General features: G+C 36.7%; 1 protein-coding gene across 5 annotated transcripts in view; it reads right to left on the reverse strand.

Annotated features, from left to right (window-relative positions):
- LOC145673137 (ferric reductase 1) overlaps nucleotides 1-19,439 on the reverse strand; it is a 209,094-nt gene that overhangs the window by 38,503 nt on the left and 151,152 nt on the right. For 4 of the 5 annotated variants that reach the window (XM_081742547.1, XM_081742550.1, XM_081742545.1 and 1 more), the window contains exon 3: nucleotides 1,462-1,824. In XM_081742547.1, the coding sequence (XP_081598673.1) occupies nucleotides 1,462-1,821 (360 nt within the window). In that variant the 5' untranslated portion in view covers nucleotides 1,822-1,824. Of the gene's footprint in view, nucleotides 1-1,461; nucleotides 1,825-18,264; nucleotides 18,598-19,439 lie in introns of those variants that run through there. The other variant, XM_081742546.1, reaches the window with a different exon arrangement.

The following is a 19,439-nucleotide window of genomic DNA, read 5'->3' on the forward strand; positions in this document are numbered from 1 at the left end:
TTTACATACTATGAATAATTATTTCTCTAACTCAGCGGGCCACAAATGGTCCTAAATGTATGCCTTTGAGGTCCTCAGATTGAACATAAGTTGAATAAATAAATATATAAATGAATAGAAGTTAAATGTGTATACATATTACAGCTGAAACTCTCAAACAGGCAGAGATCGTATATACACAATATATTATATAATAATAATAATCATCATAATAGGTATTCTATCATTATTGGCAGGTCACTTGCTGTAACTGAGAAACTTCCATGATCTTCCGGTAATCTCTTAGTCTTCACGTACGATTTCTCTGTTTTGAAATCGTCTATTAACTGTAGTGTTCTTCGCCCCCTTCCCTCTTTCCTGCCACCATACCCTCTAGGTCGCGTCTCATGATATAGCTCCTAAGCCAATGTCCCAACCAGTTTCTCTTCCTCTTCTTAATAGTATCTAAAGTTGCTCTTTTCTAGCCCACTTCCTAACACCCACTCATTCGTTTTCCACTGGACCCAGTTAATTCTCTCCATTCTTCTTCACACCCACATTTTGAATGCTTCCAGTCATTTTTCATTATTTTTGCGTAATTTCCATGTTTCTGCCCCATATAGTACAATACTCCACACGAAGCATTTTATGAGCCTTTTCCCCAACTCTCTTTAAGTTCTACAAAACAGACTTTAGTTCCTCCTAAAGGCTTCCTTCGCCATTCCTATCCTTACTTTTATTTCACGTTCACAATTTATATCATGACTAATAATATTACCCAGGTATCGAAAAACAGTCACAAGATTATACAAATTTTAATCGCTTAAATAGAGTTATCGTCTTTCATTAATATAAAATTAAAGCATGTGTTTTACTACTACTACTACTACTACTAATTATTATTATTATTATTATTATTATTATTATTATTATTATTATTACAGAAATGTATCCTGGTATTGATAATATATATATACACGCAAATTTGCTTTCGAAGGGGATAAGAATAGGGGTGTCTGTGCGTAGAACATTGACTAATAAAGTTTAAGAAACGCTGCACTAACTGATAAGAACAAGAGTAGGGAACTCTCTTATGGGAGCTCAGTGACCAGAAGACAGGACCAGCCGAGCTGAAGTACAGAGTGCTGTGAGCAATGCAGCAAACACAGCCTTGTACCGCGTATTCACTTTGGCATAGACCAATAGTTCAACTTTTTTTTTTTTTTTTTTGACTGAGGACACATTTTACTGAACGTCCGGGACATCACGACACACTTGTTTGATATTTTTATTATAAATAATAATAATAATAATAATAATAATAATAATAATAACGCACTAGCATCAACAGCTAAGATAGATTTCAATTTGACCCTAAAATTTAACCTAAATATACGTTATTTCCTGAATGTAATGATTGATTAATCAGATTAAACAAGATCTTTATAAACAAAATAATAAATTAATGATTAATTTACTTACATGAAACCCTGATCCACAAGTTAAAGGTTTTCCTAAATTTTCAGCAACACTAAACGTACCAAGTGATGCTGTATTAGGTTGCGTTTGAGACTTAGCTTGCACTAAAAACCCGGCAAATTTCACATCGATAGGAGATTTTAAGGTAACTCGCACTTTTTGACCTTGTATGATTTGTTTGGCAGATACTATCACAGTGTAAGGGTTTTGTCCACTCTGAGGTTCAGCTTCTCCATGATTAGGTTTCATTGAGTTGCAAGCAGTGTCTGGAGCACCCATGGAGTAACTTCCTGCATACCTCACGGTGGCAACTAATAAGATAAAACTAAGTAGCAACGGCATCCGCAAGGATTTGAGCTTCATTGTCTGAAAGTATACAAAGAAAAGACATTCTATGAGTAATGAGCTTTGTCTCAATGAAAATAAAACCAGCTAAGAAATTTCATTCATTAACCTAATAATGAATTATATAAGAATTCTTTCCATACTATTCAACAATGACTTTTTTTTAGTGACTGGATATTTGACAAGTGTGATGAAATAAGCCTACGAACGGAACTACCTAAGACGTTACACGGAAGGCTATTTTAATTTCGTAAATTAAACAAAATGTTATCTATCACTAGTTTCACAATATATTGTATTGTAATGTAGGACTGGCAACATTGCCTGTCATAAGAAGTAGAGTAGTCTGTGTGTGTAGTGAGTGGGTAGTCAGCAACTGGTAGTTAAGCTTTGTAATAAATATATTTTAACACATTTAACGTGTTAAATATTATTCAGAGAAACCTAAAGTATAATAAGAAAGACTAAAGGTTACGACACAGTATGGTATATCGTGTAATCTTTTATCCATTGTCAAAATACAAAATTACAGTATATTTTGGGTAAGTTTTGCATCTAGTAGACTTTTGTTTGAAAGCCTAAGCATATTACCTATGCCACTTTATATATGACATTGTTTCCAAAATATATACAAGTCTCACAATATTTTTTGAAAATAATGGGAATTTTCACTCGTACGATACGAGAATATCTATACATTTAGGAGTCTACACTTTTCAAATTTCGGCTAACAAAATCTAATTAATATAATTCATTCCAGGGAATAAAACTTTGCAGCAACTACCACATCAACATAAAATATTTAATAGTAAAACAGGGTCTATAAGATGCAGTATTTTAGTTTCAGATACGAACTTCGTACTCTGGCGAAACACGCATATGTGAGGAGGAAACTCCACACAAACTACCTAACTCCCTAAACATACATACAGACACACACACACACACAAACGCGCGCGTAAACTGAAGATGAGAATTTTCCTTGTAGCTCGTATACTTTTCCTTCACTCATTTTATATTAACGATATCTAATTTCCTTGTCAATAAAATGTACATAGACTGCATTGTGTACTTATTTATTTTATGTAATGTAGACTAAGTAAACTAACGAATAAGTTATAAGCCAGCTCCTGAGATAATTGCAAAATTTTCAAACAAAGACATCAAGTGTTACAGGTTTATGCAGTTGATAAAAGGGGGGAAATATCTTATGTGTTAACAGACTTCTTTTCTATTTTTAAAGTACAAGAATCTTGCGCCAGCACAGCCAACTTAACTACTAGGAACCAAGTATAAATATTGTACACTATAATGTTTTCACTAATTCATATGAAAAACAGGCCTAGGATCTAATTAACGGACCAGCTACTATTACTACTACTAAAAAAAAAGAAAAGAAAGAAAAGGAAAAAAAGAAGAAACTCCTTACAGTCCAGTCAAATTAGGAAATTAATGCAGAAAAATTTCCAGAAGGTTAAATTTTTCTGTGGGTCTTAATATTGTAGTTCTAAACAATCTCAAAAGTTCACGTTGATTTGACCCCTGCTAAAAATATTATTTCGTTTCAAAAGTAGAAACTTTTTCCTGAAAAGTGTTGTAAACTATTGGGCCTACGACAAGACTAGATATTAAAAGAAAATTTGCTACAAGAATGGTTCTATTAAGTTTTCTCGTAAAAGTAACCGTTTCGGAGATTACTTACCTCGCTGTGAAGAATGAACTACATAGTGATGGTGTGTATAGTTGGAAGTGAGCGATCCTACCTTTTGTTAATCCGGGCGTAGCAAGGACAGTGAGAACGTAGGAATGGTGGAGAAGGTGGGTACATCCTGTAAGACCGAAATGCGACACTGCGAATACTTGCTAAGGTGTTGCACGTAAATAAACTGTGCGGCAAATGATAGTCCACGATCTTAACAAGAGGAAGGCCTGAGTCAGTTTTGTACCTCATTTCTTAATAAATGAACAAGAAAGGGACATGGTTGATTATACTGGAAAGAACTGATTGCTACCGCCAATAGGGACCTTAACCTCCTCCTGAATATGGTATCGTTACTAGGGGATGATACATGAATTTTTCAATTGGCACGTCGACAAAACGTCAGAGTGGAAGTCTACTAACTCTCCACAAGCCCTCCTCCTCCCCAACAACAACAAAAACTGCGCCTGTCAAAATCTAAATCAATTGCTCTCTCTTCCCCCCCCCCCCTCATAGTAAGGGCATTAAGTCGATACGAAATTTGTGCCTACAGGACACACAGTTAATGCTTCATTTTATCTTGAGGTATTGAAGCGATTACTGCAACGTATCACGCGTGTGAGGCCCGAGTATGGAAGTAATGTTCAATGGCGTCTGCTTCATGATAATGCTCAAAGTCTCAAGGCAATGATTGTGCAAGACTTTTTGTCTCAACAGGGGATCTGTATGTTGTCCCACCTTCCCTATTCACCAGATCTGGTCCCGTGCGATTTTTTTTTTTTTTTTTTTTTTTTAACTCAAGTCTGCACTCAGACTTTCGTACTTCAATGATGTAACGGCCATCAAGAGGGCTACGACAAGGGTTTTCAACATCATTCTACAAAAGGACTACCGGCAATCTTTCTATGCACTGACGGCCAGGATGTAACGATGTATGGACGCAGGGGCAGGAGGGTCGTACTTTGAATAATTCAAAGAAAGAAACTTTCTATGTTCACTTTTTCTTTTCTACAGCTCCAGTCTCGATTTCAAACTGCCGCACTGTTTATTACTATACACTTTCATGTATGCTTCACAAAAAAAATATCTCCGAAACTATTACAAGTAATAGTCATTATTGTATATAGTAAATTTCATAACTATTTTTGTCGTAGAATCAATAGTCAAGGAATAATTTCAAACCGTGAGTTAACAAAAACAATGTGCATTAGCTCACGGTAAATACATTCAAGCGTTTGGCCACTTATGCATTAAAGCAACGCGTAACATTGTAACTTAAGGTATCTGTAAATAAAACTGACGCAGAATGCATCAATCCCTAAATTAGTAACTAAAAAATTGAGAAAATTAATTTCACTCTAATTTTGTACACATTGTCCGCTGAACACCTACACAACCTTAACTACGTATACAATCCATATAGCCATGCGGTATTATGAAATTATCTCGTGATATTACTTTCACATAATTAACATTGAAATGTTTCAAAGACTTGACAAAAAACTTGAATCTGGGTTTTGACCACTGGAAAACAAGATCAACAGATTCAGCCTTGTTTACAAGGATTTGTAGTTGTCAGTTTGCCTTTCATTCTTGCACATTAGGCATTAAAAACTCCATGAACCCTTACTTCCATGATAGACTGTCCTCTCTTCAGCAGTGACAACTACTCAAATATAGACTACTATAATTGAAGCGAGCTACCATATTCGATTTAACCGGTAATCAGGAGCGGATCCTGGGGAGCAATCGCCCCCTCCTCCCTGTAGAAGAGCAAACTTCTTATTTTATATATAAATAAAATCCATCCCAGAGTTTGGAGCTCTTAAAAGTAGCTCTAAGTAGCAGTATTACAACCTACCGCTCCTCCCTCCCCTCAAGTCTCCTGGGTCTGCCCATGTCGGTAATTGTGTGTCCGTCTGTCTGTTTCATGATAACCCTAGTAAACAATAGCTTTCGCTGACCGGTAAATATTAACCTTATAATGAAAGAGATATTTGCTAGTTTGATTTCAATTTCCGAAAGAACAGGCAAATGTATCAAAGACAAGGAAGGTAAGGAAACTCATTTACAAGGCAATAAAGTTAAACACACACACCAGCCTACGCTATACTCACTAAGCATACGTATTGTTTCGAATCAAAAATGTTAAAGTTTTGGAAGCTTGCACTTAAAACAACAGTGACGAAATCAATATCTGACTCATCTATAAGTAGATTTGCGTCCACTCTCTCCCTTATTTTATTTTTAACCAAACATGTGTCCCTTAACCCTTTAAGGATTTATGCTAACTTGTTAACATGGCGTAGTGTTGTCTTCGACTGCTTATTTAGGTCCTATAACAGGTATCTAAGCCATTTTTTTTTTAATTGGTCAAATCAAGCATGGACCAAAGAACATCCCAGATGTGTTTTGGAACCGGATGGTCAACTCGGCGGCGTCAAGTAGGGGCGGAGGCATGTCAGTAAACGTTTTATCATGATAATTTCAAAGTTTATTTTTCGTTGTTTTCAGGAATTGCATAATGTACACAGATCCTTAACACACCTTTTCATGCACTGAAATATCAGCAGGATTGCTAATTCAAAGTGTTAATTTATGAAAACTACGATTTCCCCAGTTCCCCCTTACAGAGGCCTCATCCGATTAGTTATAGGTGGAAATGAAAAATTCTTTTTTCTACTCCATATTTTGCAAGCTACTCCAACTAAACAAACTGAAAATTAATGACAGAACATCCATACGTATGAGTTATGAGTCAATTTACATGTTTTGCAAAAATAATAATAATAATAATAATAATAATAATAATAATAATAATAATAATAATAATAATAATACATCTTCGGTTACATCTGGCAACACTGTGTGGTTCCTAGTGTACTTCAATCGTTGCTTCCTAGTTTAAAAATACATGCATGAACAAGGCTTCATGTTGGTATAACCATTATTTGTGTATCACTTCAGGTTCAAAAGTTCTATCCCAAACTCCGGGTTGCATTGTTTATTGGACACCCTGTATGTAGTAAGGAAGCAGTAATTGTTTGACAAACTCTAAAATTTACCTCAAAAAGTGGAAATCCTAAAAGGGTTTAAAAAAAAAAAAAAAAAAAAAAAAAAAAAAAAAAAAAGGATATTACTACTTATCCATCCGAAAAGTGATCACGGAAATACATGTCCAGTGATTGATAATTTCAGGGAGCCCCCCCCCCCCTTAGGAGAAAATCTCCGATTGTGCTCAACTGTCAGCAGAATTTTTGCAGTACTATTTTAACTCTCTGTGTATTGAATTTCTCTCTGGAGAAATAGTTTGAAATAGTCAATGTATCCAGTTTATTATGCTTGCTCACAAGATCAGTTTCATATTTGAAAAAAATAATAAATTTGACTAACAATTTACACGATTTGTTATTTTTATTTACTTATTTAAGAAAAAAAGTGACTAACTTGGATTGAGTAGGTCAAGTTAACCTTCAAGATGCATACATTTTATTTACAAATCGTGAAAGGAAATCTTATACTCCTACAATAACGAGAAAAAAAAAACAAAAAAAACTTGCTGTTCATTGATTTTCCATGCATTTTTCTTAACAGATCGTGTGACATTATCGTATTTCAACTGGAAGTGGGCTTCTAGGACAGGTCTCTGACCAATTCAAACAAGAAAGTAAAACAGACTTTATCACGATTACGGACACACTAACGAATTTACCGTGAACACGTTGAATATAATCAGATCGTTGTTAATAATATAAGAACAAGATCTATGTCTTTTATATGAAATAGGTATATGAATTTACTGGGAGGTATGATTTTCTATTTTCTTAAAAAGATAAAAAAAATATATATACACTACTTTCATCAAAAGAATTTGCTATCAGTATAGCACGTAAAAATATGAAATAGTCGTGTTTTATCGACACTGCTTTAAAAAAATTTCAAGATATTGTCAATTTAATTACATCCTTCAGGGTTGTAAGGTTATATATTTTGTAGATCAAGGCAAATTAATGATGGGAAAATGCAGGTCACTATTCCGAAAGTTTATCGTTTCAAAGAAATTACGAGTAAAATATCAATAGATCCAGGGGCATGGATCCAAAGGGGGCTATAGAGGCTATAACCCCCCTAGACTATCAGGTATACACTGTATAAAGCGGCAAACTATAGTTTAGCCCCTCCCTTGATCATATCCTGGATCCGCCACTGAATAGATCAAACATGTTTCTCGCATTACGTAGTTGGTCGCTGACATGCTAAGATTATAAACTGATCAGTGGTAGTTTCGGAAAATTTCACCCGGAGAAGAATTTTGAATAAACGGAGGATAAACATAGTACTGAGGGGGGGGGGGATTATTGATAACTCAGGTTAAACACGATTCGAGAAATGACCCGGAATTCATAACACCCTGAATTCATCACAGCTGATGGCTTTCGAAAAAGCAAGTTTTGAGAAAATATTTCGTGCAAAAAAAAAAAAAAAAAAAAAAATACAGTGGAGTCTCTTTATTTCGAAGTCCAAGGGGATAAGAAAATATTCGAATCATCCAAAATTCGAATTAACCAAAAACTCTCATTTTAAAGTAAAAGCAAGGGAACAAAATAACTGTACTGTATATGAAAAACTAATATGAAATGCACCTTACCTATAAAGCACATTTTCATAAGGAATTAGAATAAGTGCTGCGATTCGACATTGTGTATAATGCACGCCAATAGATCACAAACGAATCTTCTTACCTTTTAGTCACTGTTTTAGTTAAGTTAAAAAGAATTGCACAAATATCTCGTTCTTGCAAGTCATTTACTAGTGGAGGACAGGGCTCAAGGTCATTGACATTTCTACAGAAGGGATGGACACTTCCAGTTCATTGAGGTGGTGGCGAGATGCGTACCAACCATCTTCTGCCGGATTCTCTATAACGGGAGGGAGTCCAGCTTAGATGATATCAACAAAATTTCTCTTTCTCATGGTCGCTGCAGGGTAAGATAACAGGTAAATAAAAACCAGTTGAAATTACATTGTTCTATTTGCAATTTGTCGAACACTGCAAATTTTTCCACTGTAAATACTTCGAATTATCCAAACAGGAGGTTCACATGTTCGATTTACCCACGATTTTTTTTTTTTTTTTTTTTTACCATTGTTTTTAATACAGTTTTCAAGGGGAATAAACGTTTGTTCGAATTATCCAATAATTCGAATTATCCAAGTTCGAATTAAAAAGAGTCCGCTGTATATCAACATCCTAAGAATGATCGAAAAAACGAAGTTTTTAAGAAAAGTTTTTGCACGAAAAGAAACAAACAGGTGGTGATGATAGGGTACTTCAATAACAGCAACAGGCTCCACAGGATACTGTACGAAAAATAAAATAGAAGTGCAAGATGTGCGGAAACAAAGTATCGTGAAGCTCCGGGTAAATGTTTTGGTAGACCAAGAAAAAAATAGAAGCATAAACTCTAGCTCATCAGTTAGACATATATTATAATCAGTGGCGGCGGACTGGCTTGGTACAAGAAAGACTCAATATAGAAGTTTCCTCACGTCATACAGTTAAGCTCTAATTTCAAGTTCCTCTATTTTATTTACAAGAAATAGTGTGTCACTGTTAGGTTTGTGTGTTTCACTGCTAAAAGTCAATATTCGGAGAAATCAAGCAATAGATACAACCTGCTACTCAATAGTATGTATTTTTATATACGATACATAGACATAAAATTACTATATACGCAGAATAAAACGACAAACTGGATGAGATTGGCAACTTTTAGCATTTTAAACCTAGTTTTTTTCTCGAAAACTACGCATCAAAATTTATCTTTAAGAGTGTCATTTTGCAGTGGCATAACTAAAGACTTGGAGGGGGTCCTTCCGCAGACAGTGTGGAGTGGGGCTGCTTCTCTACGTCCCACTTCACGATTTGGGCCCCCCTAATAGCTTGGGGGCCCCCCGCAATGCGGGGTCTGCAGGTCCTTTATTACGCCCCTGCAACTTTATGTATAATACAGTTAAATATAGAAATTAAATTTCAAGTGTTAACCATAATTTTGGCATATAATATTAACCACATATATACAGGGTGAGTCATGTCTTCATACAAGATGACTAATGTTTATTTTTGATTTTCCAGGTAGTAAGTCTCCATACAAGATGACATGCAAGAGAAACATGTGGAACATATTTTATAACTGTAGTGTAGTATTATCATTTGTATCGAGACTTATGACTCACCCTGTAGTCCACATTGTATTATTATCTTGCTAGAATCATAATGAATATATACTTCAGTATCAGTTTTATTATTTTTCTGGTGAACTAAGCATGAGAATTTACTTTTATTCTGTTATCCATATCATTTTTGTTCAGCTCAATGAGATATATCGATTAGCATATTTATCATCTTTACGCTTGTTTTTGTTAAATGCTAATAATATTGTATATCTATCTGTAGGCAGGGCCATGCCGTGGGGGGGCGAGCGGGACAACGGCCCCGGGCGCCGAGGTAAGGGGCGAAAAATTCAGGAGAAAAAAGGAAAAATTGCTTGGAATATATGTATGGGGGCGCCGTCGTATACTCTCGTCCCGGGCGCTGATTTTCCACGGCACGGCCCTGTCTGTAGGCAAAACAGCCACTTTTTTCTGGGCGCAGCTCGTCTTAGAATTCTAACCTAGGGGAGTATAATGGCTCAGTGGTAGAGCGCTTACCTCTGGTGCGTAGAGCCCCGGGTTCGATCCCCGGAGTAGTAGTTTGTGATGATACAATACCGTGCCCGTAGGTTTTCTCCGGTACTCCCGTTTCCTCCCCCATTCTTATTTCACAGATTCTCCCTTCAATCATCCGTCTCCCTTAGCTTAAAGGGCATAACATGGGACGTCAACTAAAAGATACCATTCTAACCTTAGATACTTGTGTGTGCTCATGCAATAACTCATTTACGTGCCTCTTCGTACCGAGTACCTAGCACAAGTGCCTTCTGCACATTTGGTTCTGACTTCGATTCCTGGTAAGGATACTTCTGCCTCGGACTCTACTTTAACGGCAGACACGATCTCATATTATATACCCTCGCTGCTGAAAAGGAAAAAAATGAAATCTTTGAGTTTTACGTCCCACGATTATGACGGTTAGGCTAAAGGAGACTGATTATGAGGAATGAATAAAATGGCGGAATGAAGAAAGTGGGAGGAAACGGGAGAACCCCGAGAAAACCCACGAACACTGTGTTTGTCCACCACAAAGTTCACTTGGAGGCTGGGATCGAACCCGGGACCCCAAGCACCAGAGGTGAACGCTCTACCACTGAGCCACCGCGCCCCCGGGGAGAACCCCGAGAAAACCTACGAGCACGCTGTTTGTCCACCACAAAGTCTACACGGCGCGAGCTGGGATCGAACCAGGGACCCCAAGCACAGAAGGTGAACGCTCTACCACTGAGCCACCGCTGCTGAAAAGAAACATTCCTCTGACATCAATTCAACCCATATTCTAAATTATGGTACGCATGTTAATTTGGGAGTGTTTAGCAACACTGTTTCTGATCATACATAACATCAAGGGAAACACGTTGTCAATACAAGGTTGATGGACACAATATGTACTACACGCTTCTCTTCCTGTTTGCAAAGTTCTCCCGGTAGAGGGACATGTTCTTTTCTCTCACTTTCCATTTAAAAATAAAAACACCTGTCATGACACAGTTATACGACGGACGCACTGAACAACCACCCTTCTGAATGAATGAAAGTGTCTACAAACAATTGATCCAAGAGGAATCGATCTCTTTCTCCCTCTGTCCGACTGAGGTCACTAACCCCTGGGGAATGTTAGCCGGAATTACATGTTTGTTGTCAAAATACGAAACTCGGAAAGAAAATAGCATCTGATAAAAACTATGGAAACAAATTATACCGTAACAGCTGCCTTCGTAAGAGTGAAATCACAATAGCCTATTTGCAAACAGTGTATATAGCATTTAAACAAGCCATACTATAAATTCTGAAAAGGAAAAAAAAAATCGAATTTTAAATGTCCATAACACTGTTGTAGCACAAGGAAGATTCTTTCAATTCTCAAAAGCAAGGGATCGTGGCTCCCTTCTGACAAAATATACTAGATATTTCAATACGTAGAAGAGGTGCTATTATGGAGCAATACCTCTATATAAATATTTTTTTTCCTCAGTGGCGTAACCAAGGACTAACCAGCGGGTCCAGACCGAGTTCAAGCACAACATTCATATTTTAAACAAGATTAGTTGAAATATAAAATATTGTCCATAAGTAGAAGCTTTGCTTTGTATATACTTAAACTATTTGCTGAGCAAAACATTCTATTTCAATTGTAAGGTACACTGATATTGGCTTTAAAAAAAAAAAAAAAAAAAAAAAGCGTTGTTTATTAGCCGGGAAGAATTTAAGCCTAAAAGCATTCCCATGGGGGGGGGGGTCCCAAATTCAATAGGAGGATGAATTATATTAACATTTGTAAAATGACCCCTAAAGTTAGACTAAATTTACAAACAAAAAAATGATTTCGGGGGATCCGGACCTCCAGGATCCACCCCCTGTGTTGGTCGCTCCCCATAATTTCCCATCCTTGATCATTTGCCATAAATCGCATCAAAATCGGACTTGAGATAGAAATTCTATATATAAACAAATGATGAAATCAGTCAGTTCTTCAATGTTGCTTATATATACTTTTAAAAATGTCGCCCAACATATAAGAATTGGCTCATCTGCAAGACCATCCGTCTGTTCGCCTGTTAGGTACAGTTTCTTAAGGAAACATCCAAAAATTCAGGGGAAACTGGTGAATAAACCAGGGATATCAACAGATGAGCAGGTCATTTCAGTGTTCTCAAAGAAGTCGAATCCCATATTATACACATGGATACAGATGTTCCTAAGGATCACATGCCCCATACATTTGATAAATCAATAAACTGGCATATTCGCACAAGATGCATTGTTAAATGTCAGAACGGATGATACTGGCTCCAGAATTTCTGTGCGGATGAAAGATTTCACTTTTCCGTCTACTACTATTTTTTTTTATTATTATTTTTTACTGATAATTCCATTTTTTATGAAAAGAATGTGAATTAAGTGCAACATACTAAACTCCCACCAGATACAAGATTGCTGAAATCATTCCTGATATAGCTTATTGTACGTACCAGAATGCGTTCATCATTCCACAGTACAGTCCATGGGGACCTTATTAAGCAATGTCTATATTTTTCTTGATTTATAGGAAACTCTGAAGTTTCAAAAAGGAACGATATTTGCTTTGAGAAAGACAATATCCTCCGTAACTCCTGTATGATTCATTATGTTCCAGTGACTCACAAAAACCAGTTAATCTCTTATAACAGAGTGGGGAGGGGAGTAAAGGGAGAGGGGGGTAGCTCCATACAATTTCCGGTTTTTATCTTCCTCGCAACATGAACAGGACTACAACAACATGCAACAATTACTTCACGCCCGTGTAAGTTTATACATTTCCTGAGCAAAATTCAAGCTTTTACCCTCATCCCATTTGCTTGCAGAGGGCAGGAAAGTTCAAGGTGAATTGTATTACTCATATTAACTTTAGCAAACAACTCGAAACCGCAAAGATAAGAAGTTTGTCAGATATGCTGTGGTTTTTACAGGGAAGCAGGGGATAAAATTTAACGTCTATTACATAAACCGAACTTGCAATCGTTAAAACCCACTAGATCCAGGAGTTCTAGTTGAATATATGGTCAGCACATGGGCTCCCTCAATGGACACTTCTACTTTTACGTCCTTTAGGCTAAAGGAGACGGATGATTAATGGAAGTCCGCTAATTTTACAGTAATTATGTGATATCTTCAAATAGATAAAAGATAATCGAAATCTGGAACAAGAGCGCCCTATATATTATTTTACTTGAGAAACCATTTTCACGACTCGCTTATCTGCTTTCGATTTCGAGCCATTTTGAAAATCGGCATTTATTTTCGCGTTTCTAAACAGCTGAAAACGGAAAGCCACTAGGTGACTTGTGATAACGGTACCTCACGCAAAATAATATTGTCTAGGGCGCTCTTGTTCCATATTTCAATTATCTTTTATCTATTTGAAGATATCACATAATTACTGTAAAATTAGCGGCATTTTAATTTCGCCGGGATGAAGACTTAATGCCTACTGCCTCTCCGGCATTCAGAAGTCTACCGTAGATTCATACTGTGAAACCATTTTTTTTTTCCCTAACTATAATGCACAAAATAATGTAAGATGTACTCTATGACATGTCCTTCGCCTCCTATTTACAGGATTAAACTTCAACGGGGATTTCCATTTTGCCTACATATACGAGTTTATCCAAATTGTAATGCGAAGTGTTGAGAGGCCAGTAAGCATATCAGAAGTGGGTAGGACGAGAGGAAATTCCATAGAAAACCACTCAGTGACAGTCATGAAAAGACCTCAAGCCAAATCAATGACGACGACAGGAAAAGCTGAGGGAGGGGGGGGGGTGACAACGAGAGTGGAAAAATCCTGAGGGTTACTTCCATCTAGACCCAAAGAAATTTAAAATTGTACAAATAGCATAGAATTAGATCTGTTTGGGAGTAAAAGGATTGCCGCTCCTCCGAAAGACTACCTTATTTTCATTCCCTGATCACAATCACTGATGCATGAACAATGAAAATATTCGGACGAGAGTAGGTAACTAAGCATGGTCTATTGCAAAGTACTAAATAATGCATTAGTTTAACGAAATACAAAGGCCAGAACGTCAAAAATTTTACTCTTACTAAGAATCGAATCTGGAATTACCTGCCCTAGATATACGACACGTCATAAACATGAGTGTTCTTGGGAGGGGGGCAATTTCTGTTGGTACTGTATTTTATAGAATGCATTCATAAAGTTTTTTTTTTTTTTTTTTTTTTTTTTTAATGATAAAATTGGAAGAAAAGTATGTGGAGTTTTGTGTGACCACAGAATCCCGGTATACAAAAGGGATGATTTACAAAACATTGCTTAGGTCAGCAATGATGTGCTTAGCAGGAAAGTACAGAAAAAAAGATTGAATGATACCGAAATGAGAATGTTGCGCTACATGCAACAGGAAACAGTGAGGAATGAGAGTAAGGGGAACAGCTAAGGTTATAGACAGGGGTAAAAGTGAGGGGGAACGCCGTCCCCCCGCTTCGAAAAAATATCCTAAAAAACTACAATGGGCAAAGATAGGCAAGGGGACGGCGTGACGTCATGCCGCTACCTACCGTCCCCCTACCTTTTCAGATCCACTTTTACCCCTGGTTATAGACATTATCTAAGAAGATCCAAGAAGGAAGACTGCATTGGTACGGCCATCTAATAAGAACAAACGACTATGTGATCAAGAGTGATGGCAATGGAAGTAGATGGGAAGAGAGATAAAGGGAGACGAAGAAGAAAATTGATGGATATGGCTAGGAATGATTTCAGTGAGAAAGATGCAACATGGGAAGAATTCCAGGATAGGGTTTTATGGAGATGAAATGAAATGAAATCTCAAAATTTTAAGTCCCATAGTTATGCCGGCTAGGCTTAAAGGAGACTGATGAGAAATGAATGAAATGGTGGAACGAAGAAAGTGGGAGAACCTTGAGGAAATCCATGCACATGACTATGAAGCTCACTTGGAACGAGCTGGGATCGAACGAAGGATCTCATTCACCAGAGGTGAACGCTCTACCACTGAGCTACCGCGACCCCTCGTCTTATGGAGATGACTCATCCGAATTATCGACCCACATAAGTGGGAAAAGACAGAGAAAGTAGAGCAAATTTAATGGAAGAAAAAATGTCTAAAGATCAGAGATGTTATTCAGCTCGATAAAATAATATGCTAGGGCCTAAAAACCTCATGAGTAGTTTTTCAGAAGATAGAGAAAAAACTAATTCCTCTGTAGACAAATTGATGCTGTACGAGAATCAGGCTACATATTGGGGTGAACTGAACTGACCATCATTAAGCTCCTCATTATGATATTTAGCAAGTATGGCTAACGAAATATAGCCTAACATTTTCACAAACACTTACATTTTACCTAAAATATTATCCAAAGATAAGACACTCTTTATCCGTACCATTAGCTAACAAATTATCATTTTGCAGCAATTTGCTGTATGCTTTTAGAACACCTTTAGCATTACACTACATAAACAAACCATGGTTTCTGTGATAATGCATATTTAACATTTTGTTTAACGATCATAAGAGAAATGTGTGATTAGATTATCAAAACGAGATAATGAGAGGCTAAGCACGAAAAATACATGGTAAATATTGCTCTTTTTTCTCTTCTTCCTTTAAAAGGAAAAAAAAATGTTTAGCATATCGTGCCTAAAAACCACAAAGAGCTCATGACGCGAATGTCCCATTAAAACTTTAGGGCTCGAGGGGAAATGGGGGTACAACGAGATACTTTGTATCGATTGATAATTACCTGTATTTTTGGGCAGAAAGTGCTTCTACATAAGCACTATACCTGATATAATGTTAATTTAAAAATAACAAAAGAAGAATGTTTTTAATATATGTAAGAAATATACATTATTGTATAATTGGTTGCTAGGTAGTTGTTTATAGACACATAATTAACATGTTTGATTGCAAAACAGTTTGTATGAATATACGTTAAAAGAGAATCAACGAATAAATTATTTACTACTCATCATCGACTTGTAATTTCAGTATAAAAGGTGAGAATACTAGTGGATATAATTACGGAAGATATTTTAAGGTGTGAACAATTACGGCCACTAAAGATTTACTTATGTTATTAGCCGAACCAGGGTTGGCGACCACCTTTGGTGAGTCGTTGTAGGGGGAGGATGAGGAACAAACCAGATTAGCTACATTTTTGACGAAATTGAGAGACTTATTCGTGTTGAGAACTGAAAATTTTATCATTCGTCACAATTTACTTCATCTCTTAGTAAACTAAAAAAAAAAGCTACAAACGTTCATTCAGGCATTATAAAACTCATTCACAAAAATGCCACTCTCAATTTCGTCAAAGAATATATATAGTTAGTCCGTTTTGGCATGGGACCATGCCGGTAGCCAGCCCAAAAATGTAGGGGGGCCGGCTGAAGTTAGGGGGAGCCCGATCCAAAAATATTATAGTTCATCACCATATTATAGTTCATTTGCAAGCCTACCGTGAAAATTTCAGGGGGGGCCGCAAAAATTTAGGGGGCTCGGCCCCCCTAGACTTCCCTAGATACGGGCCTGCATGGGACCCCCGAATTACGTGGTCTAGTAAAGAAACTTATCACTAGTCCACAATCCCATCCTTTCTGTGAATGGTTGGAGATGTTTTTGAACCATTGAGTAAACTTAAAACCGAGGGAACATGTCCGGTGAATTTAGGAAGAGGATGATCATGGACCAATGGGGCTGGACATCCCTACCTGGTGACCTATGTGTGAAATTTCACGGTAGAAAACTAGAATTATCTTATCTTCCACCCAGAGCCGCATTAAACACACAGGCCATCATGGACAGGGCGGCAAATTTTCTCGGACCAGTATTTTTTTTTTTTCATCACATCAAATTAATTGCACTGAAAGCACCCTGCACAGCCAGTCATATGTAATTACCTCTTCACCTGTTTCTATAATTTGCACCACCCTCTCTCTAACATATGTTGGCGGTTATGGATATTCAAGTAAGCGATCTACCTGTGTCGAAGCATTACATTACGAGAAGGTTTTCTTCACTCATGCCTCCTCTTCCCTCCACAGCCACTTGAACCAAGATATAGGCTATCCACTGAACTTTTTGGGAGTTTTCTTTTTTCTTGTAATATCGAAAAGGATAGTTTTTAATATTCCTTGATCTACATTATGTGTCTAGAGCAGTGTTTCCCAACCTTTTTCAACTTGCAGCACACTCCGGGTGTAACTTGAATTCTCGCGGCATATTCCTAGATATTATTATTTGTAAATATAAAATACCGTAGTACTTTTCTCTACTGACTTCCTTCTCACAGAGAAGAAAGGTCAATCACTGGTTTCTCCCGACGAACAAACAAATCTCTTACTTTTAAAACACAAATGTAGGTAATTTGCATGCATGTTTGCTTTGTCGAAAAGATTGAATGATATTTTTAAAATTTCTAGTTATGAAATAATTTGCAACAGTAAAGAAGCAATAATGACCATAACAATGATAAATATTTTTTTCAACATAAAAAATATACAGAAAAGTAACACAGTATGAAGAGGTTCATAGTAATGTGAAATACAAATGTACATTTTTTCCCTATGTTTTGCAATTTGATTGCTATAGAATTAATAATTGTGTTTCGATTTCCTCGCGGCAACCAGCGACCCATTCACGGCACACCGGTTGGGAAACGCTGGTCTAGAGGGAAATCGGGAGACTATGTCAACCCTCTGGGGTCACTGTTTTAGCACCTACTAGTCAATATTTAAAAAAATAAAGGGAAATAAAAAAGTAAAAGTGAAGTAAATTATTGAAGAGTAAAACTGGCAACGCGCAGTCGAAGTTTAAACTGAACAACGTCCAAATAACATTTGAAGATTACAGACATATGGCCGCATGTATTTAAGCTATTAGAATAATAAGTTTTGACATACAAATTACCTTTATTTCTTTCCTTACTGAGTAAATTAAAATCTAGCAACAGCAAGTTTTAAAACATTGCAACTAAAAGAAATGTAAAATTATTAACTAAAATCCTAGTTTATAAAGTCTTACCAGATCTATAGAATTCCGTCCCAATATAAACAGGTGCCTAATTCAACAGGTCAATCAGCATTGAAAGAGTAAAAGTCCGCACAGTATTTTCTTTTTTTCAAGCACAAAATTTGTAAACACTCACATTAAAACACAACACTATCCAAAAGAAGTTCGTGGCAGTATCCGCACCATGTGTCAACATCATAGAAAGATATGTGTCAAACTTCCCTCAATTGCTAAACTTTACTTTCTTTCATAAAAGAGGCTATATATTCTTTACTCCATTTCGTAAAATTTCGCGTCACTGGATGCACTTGCACGAATGCGAACGCTCTGCCTTGTCGCGCGCTTCCTCTACTCTTTCAGTGCTCGTGCGCAAGCAGAACAATGTTACCAACTCATATATCTTAATTTATTTACTGAAAACCAATATTTTCAAAGCAACCACGCAACTTTTTTTTTTTTTTTTTTTACTAATGAAGTTCAGTCAGCAACATTAACGGCATCGAGTACCTACGCCATCTTTGTTTTTAACTCATTGATTCAAATGGGGATTTATTTCATCCGCTTTCTCTGACAAACTGGAATTTTTAATAGTTTGATTTTACTTATTTCTTCTTCAAGTTTAGATAAAATACCGCAAGGCTTCCTCCAAAAAGGTAATTTGCATTACAGATCAATATAAAACGGAATTCGATTATTGAATATTAAAAATGATACAATACAAAACTTCATTCGCAAAAATCAGTAAAATAAAAACATTAAAATTTTACTTCATTCGAAAGAAAACTTTAAAAATGTCAATATCTTGCAATACACTATTTAGAAAAAAAAAAAGCGCACGTATTCAATATTTTAAGCCGTGTTAGATCGGAAACATTAACAATTTGATTTTGATTTACGTGTAGTCTCTCTTTCAGCAGCGACGCTATATGGGACGTAGACCTACACCTTAACGAGGGTTTTGAACCACAATAGCTCCAGCCGGGAATCAACCGGATCTCTCACATCAAAGGCGTGGACGCTAAGTGCTTAGCCACGAGGGAGCTGGAAAACATTAACAAGATAGAAAGAATTTTAGAAGGAATTCTACCACCTATTTGTACTCGGATAAGCCTGAAAACATCAGTTCGGATGACCGACTCCGGGATTTGAACCGGGACCTCCTGACTGCTAAACAGGAAAGTCTAGCT

The sequence above is a fragment of the Thermobia domestica genome, chromosome 16 (genome assembly GCF_964235325.1).
Source record: "Thermobia domestica chromosome 16, izTheDome1.hap1.1, whole genome shotgun sequence".
Taxonomy (NCBI): domain Eukaryota; kingdom Metazoa; phylum Arthropoda; class Insecta; order Zygentoma; family Lepismatidae; genus Thermobia; species Thermobia domestica.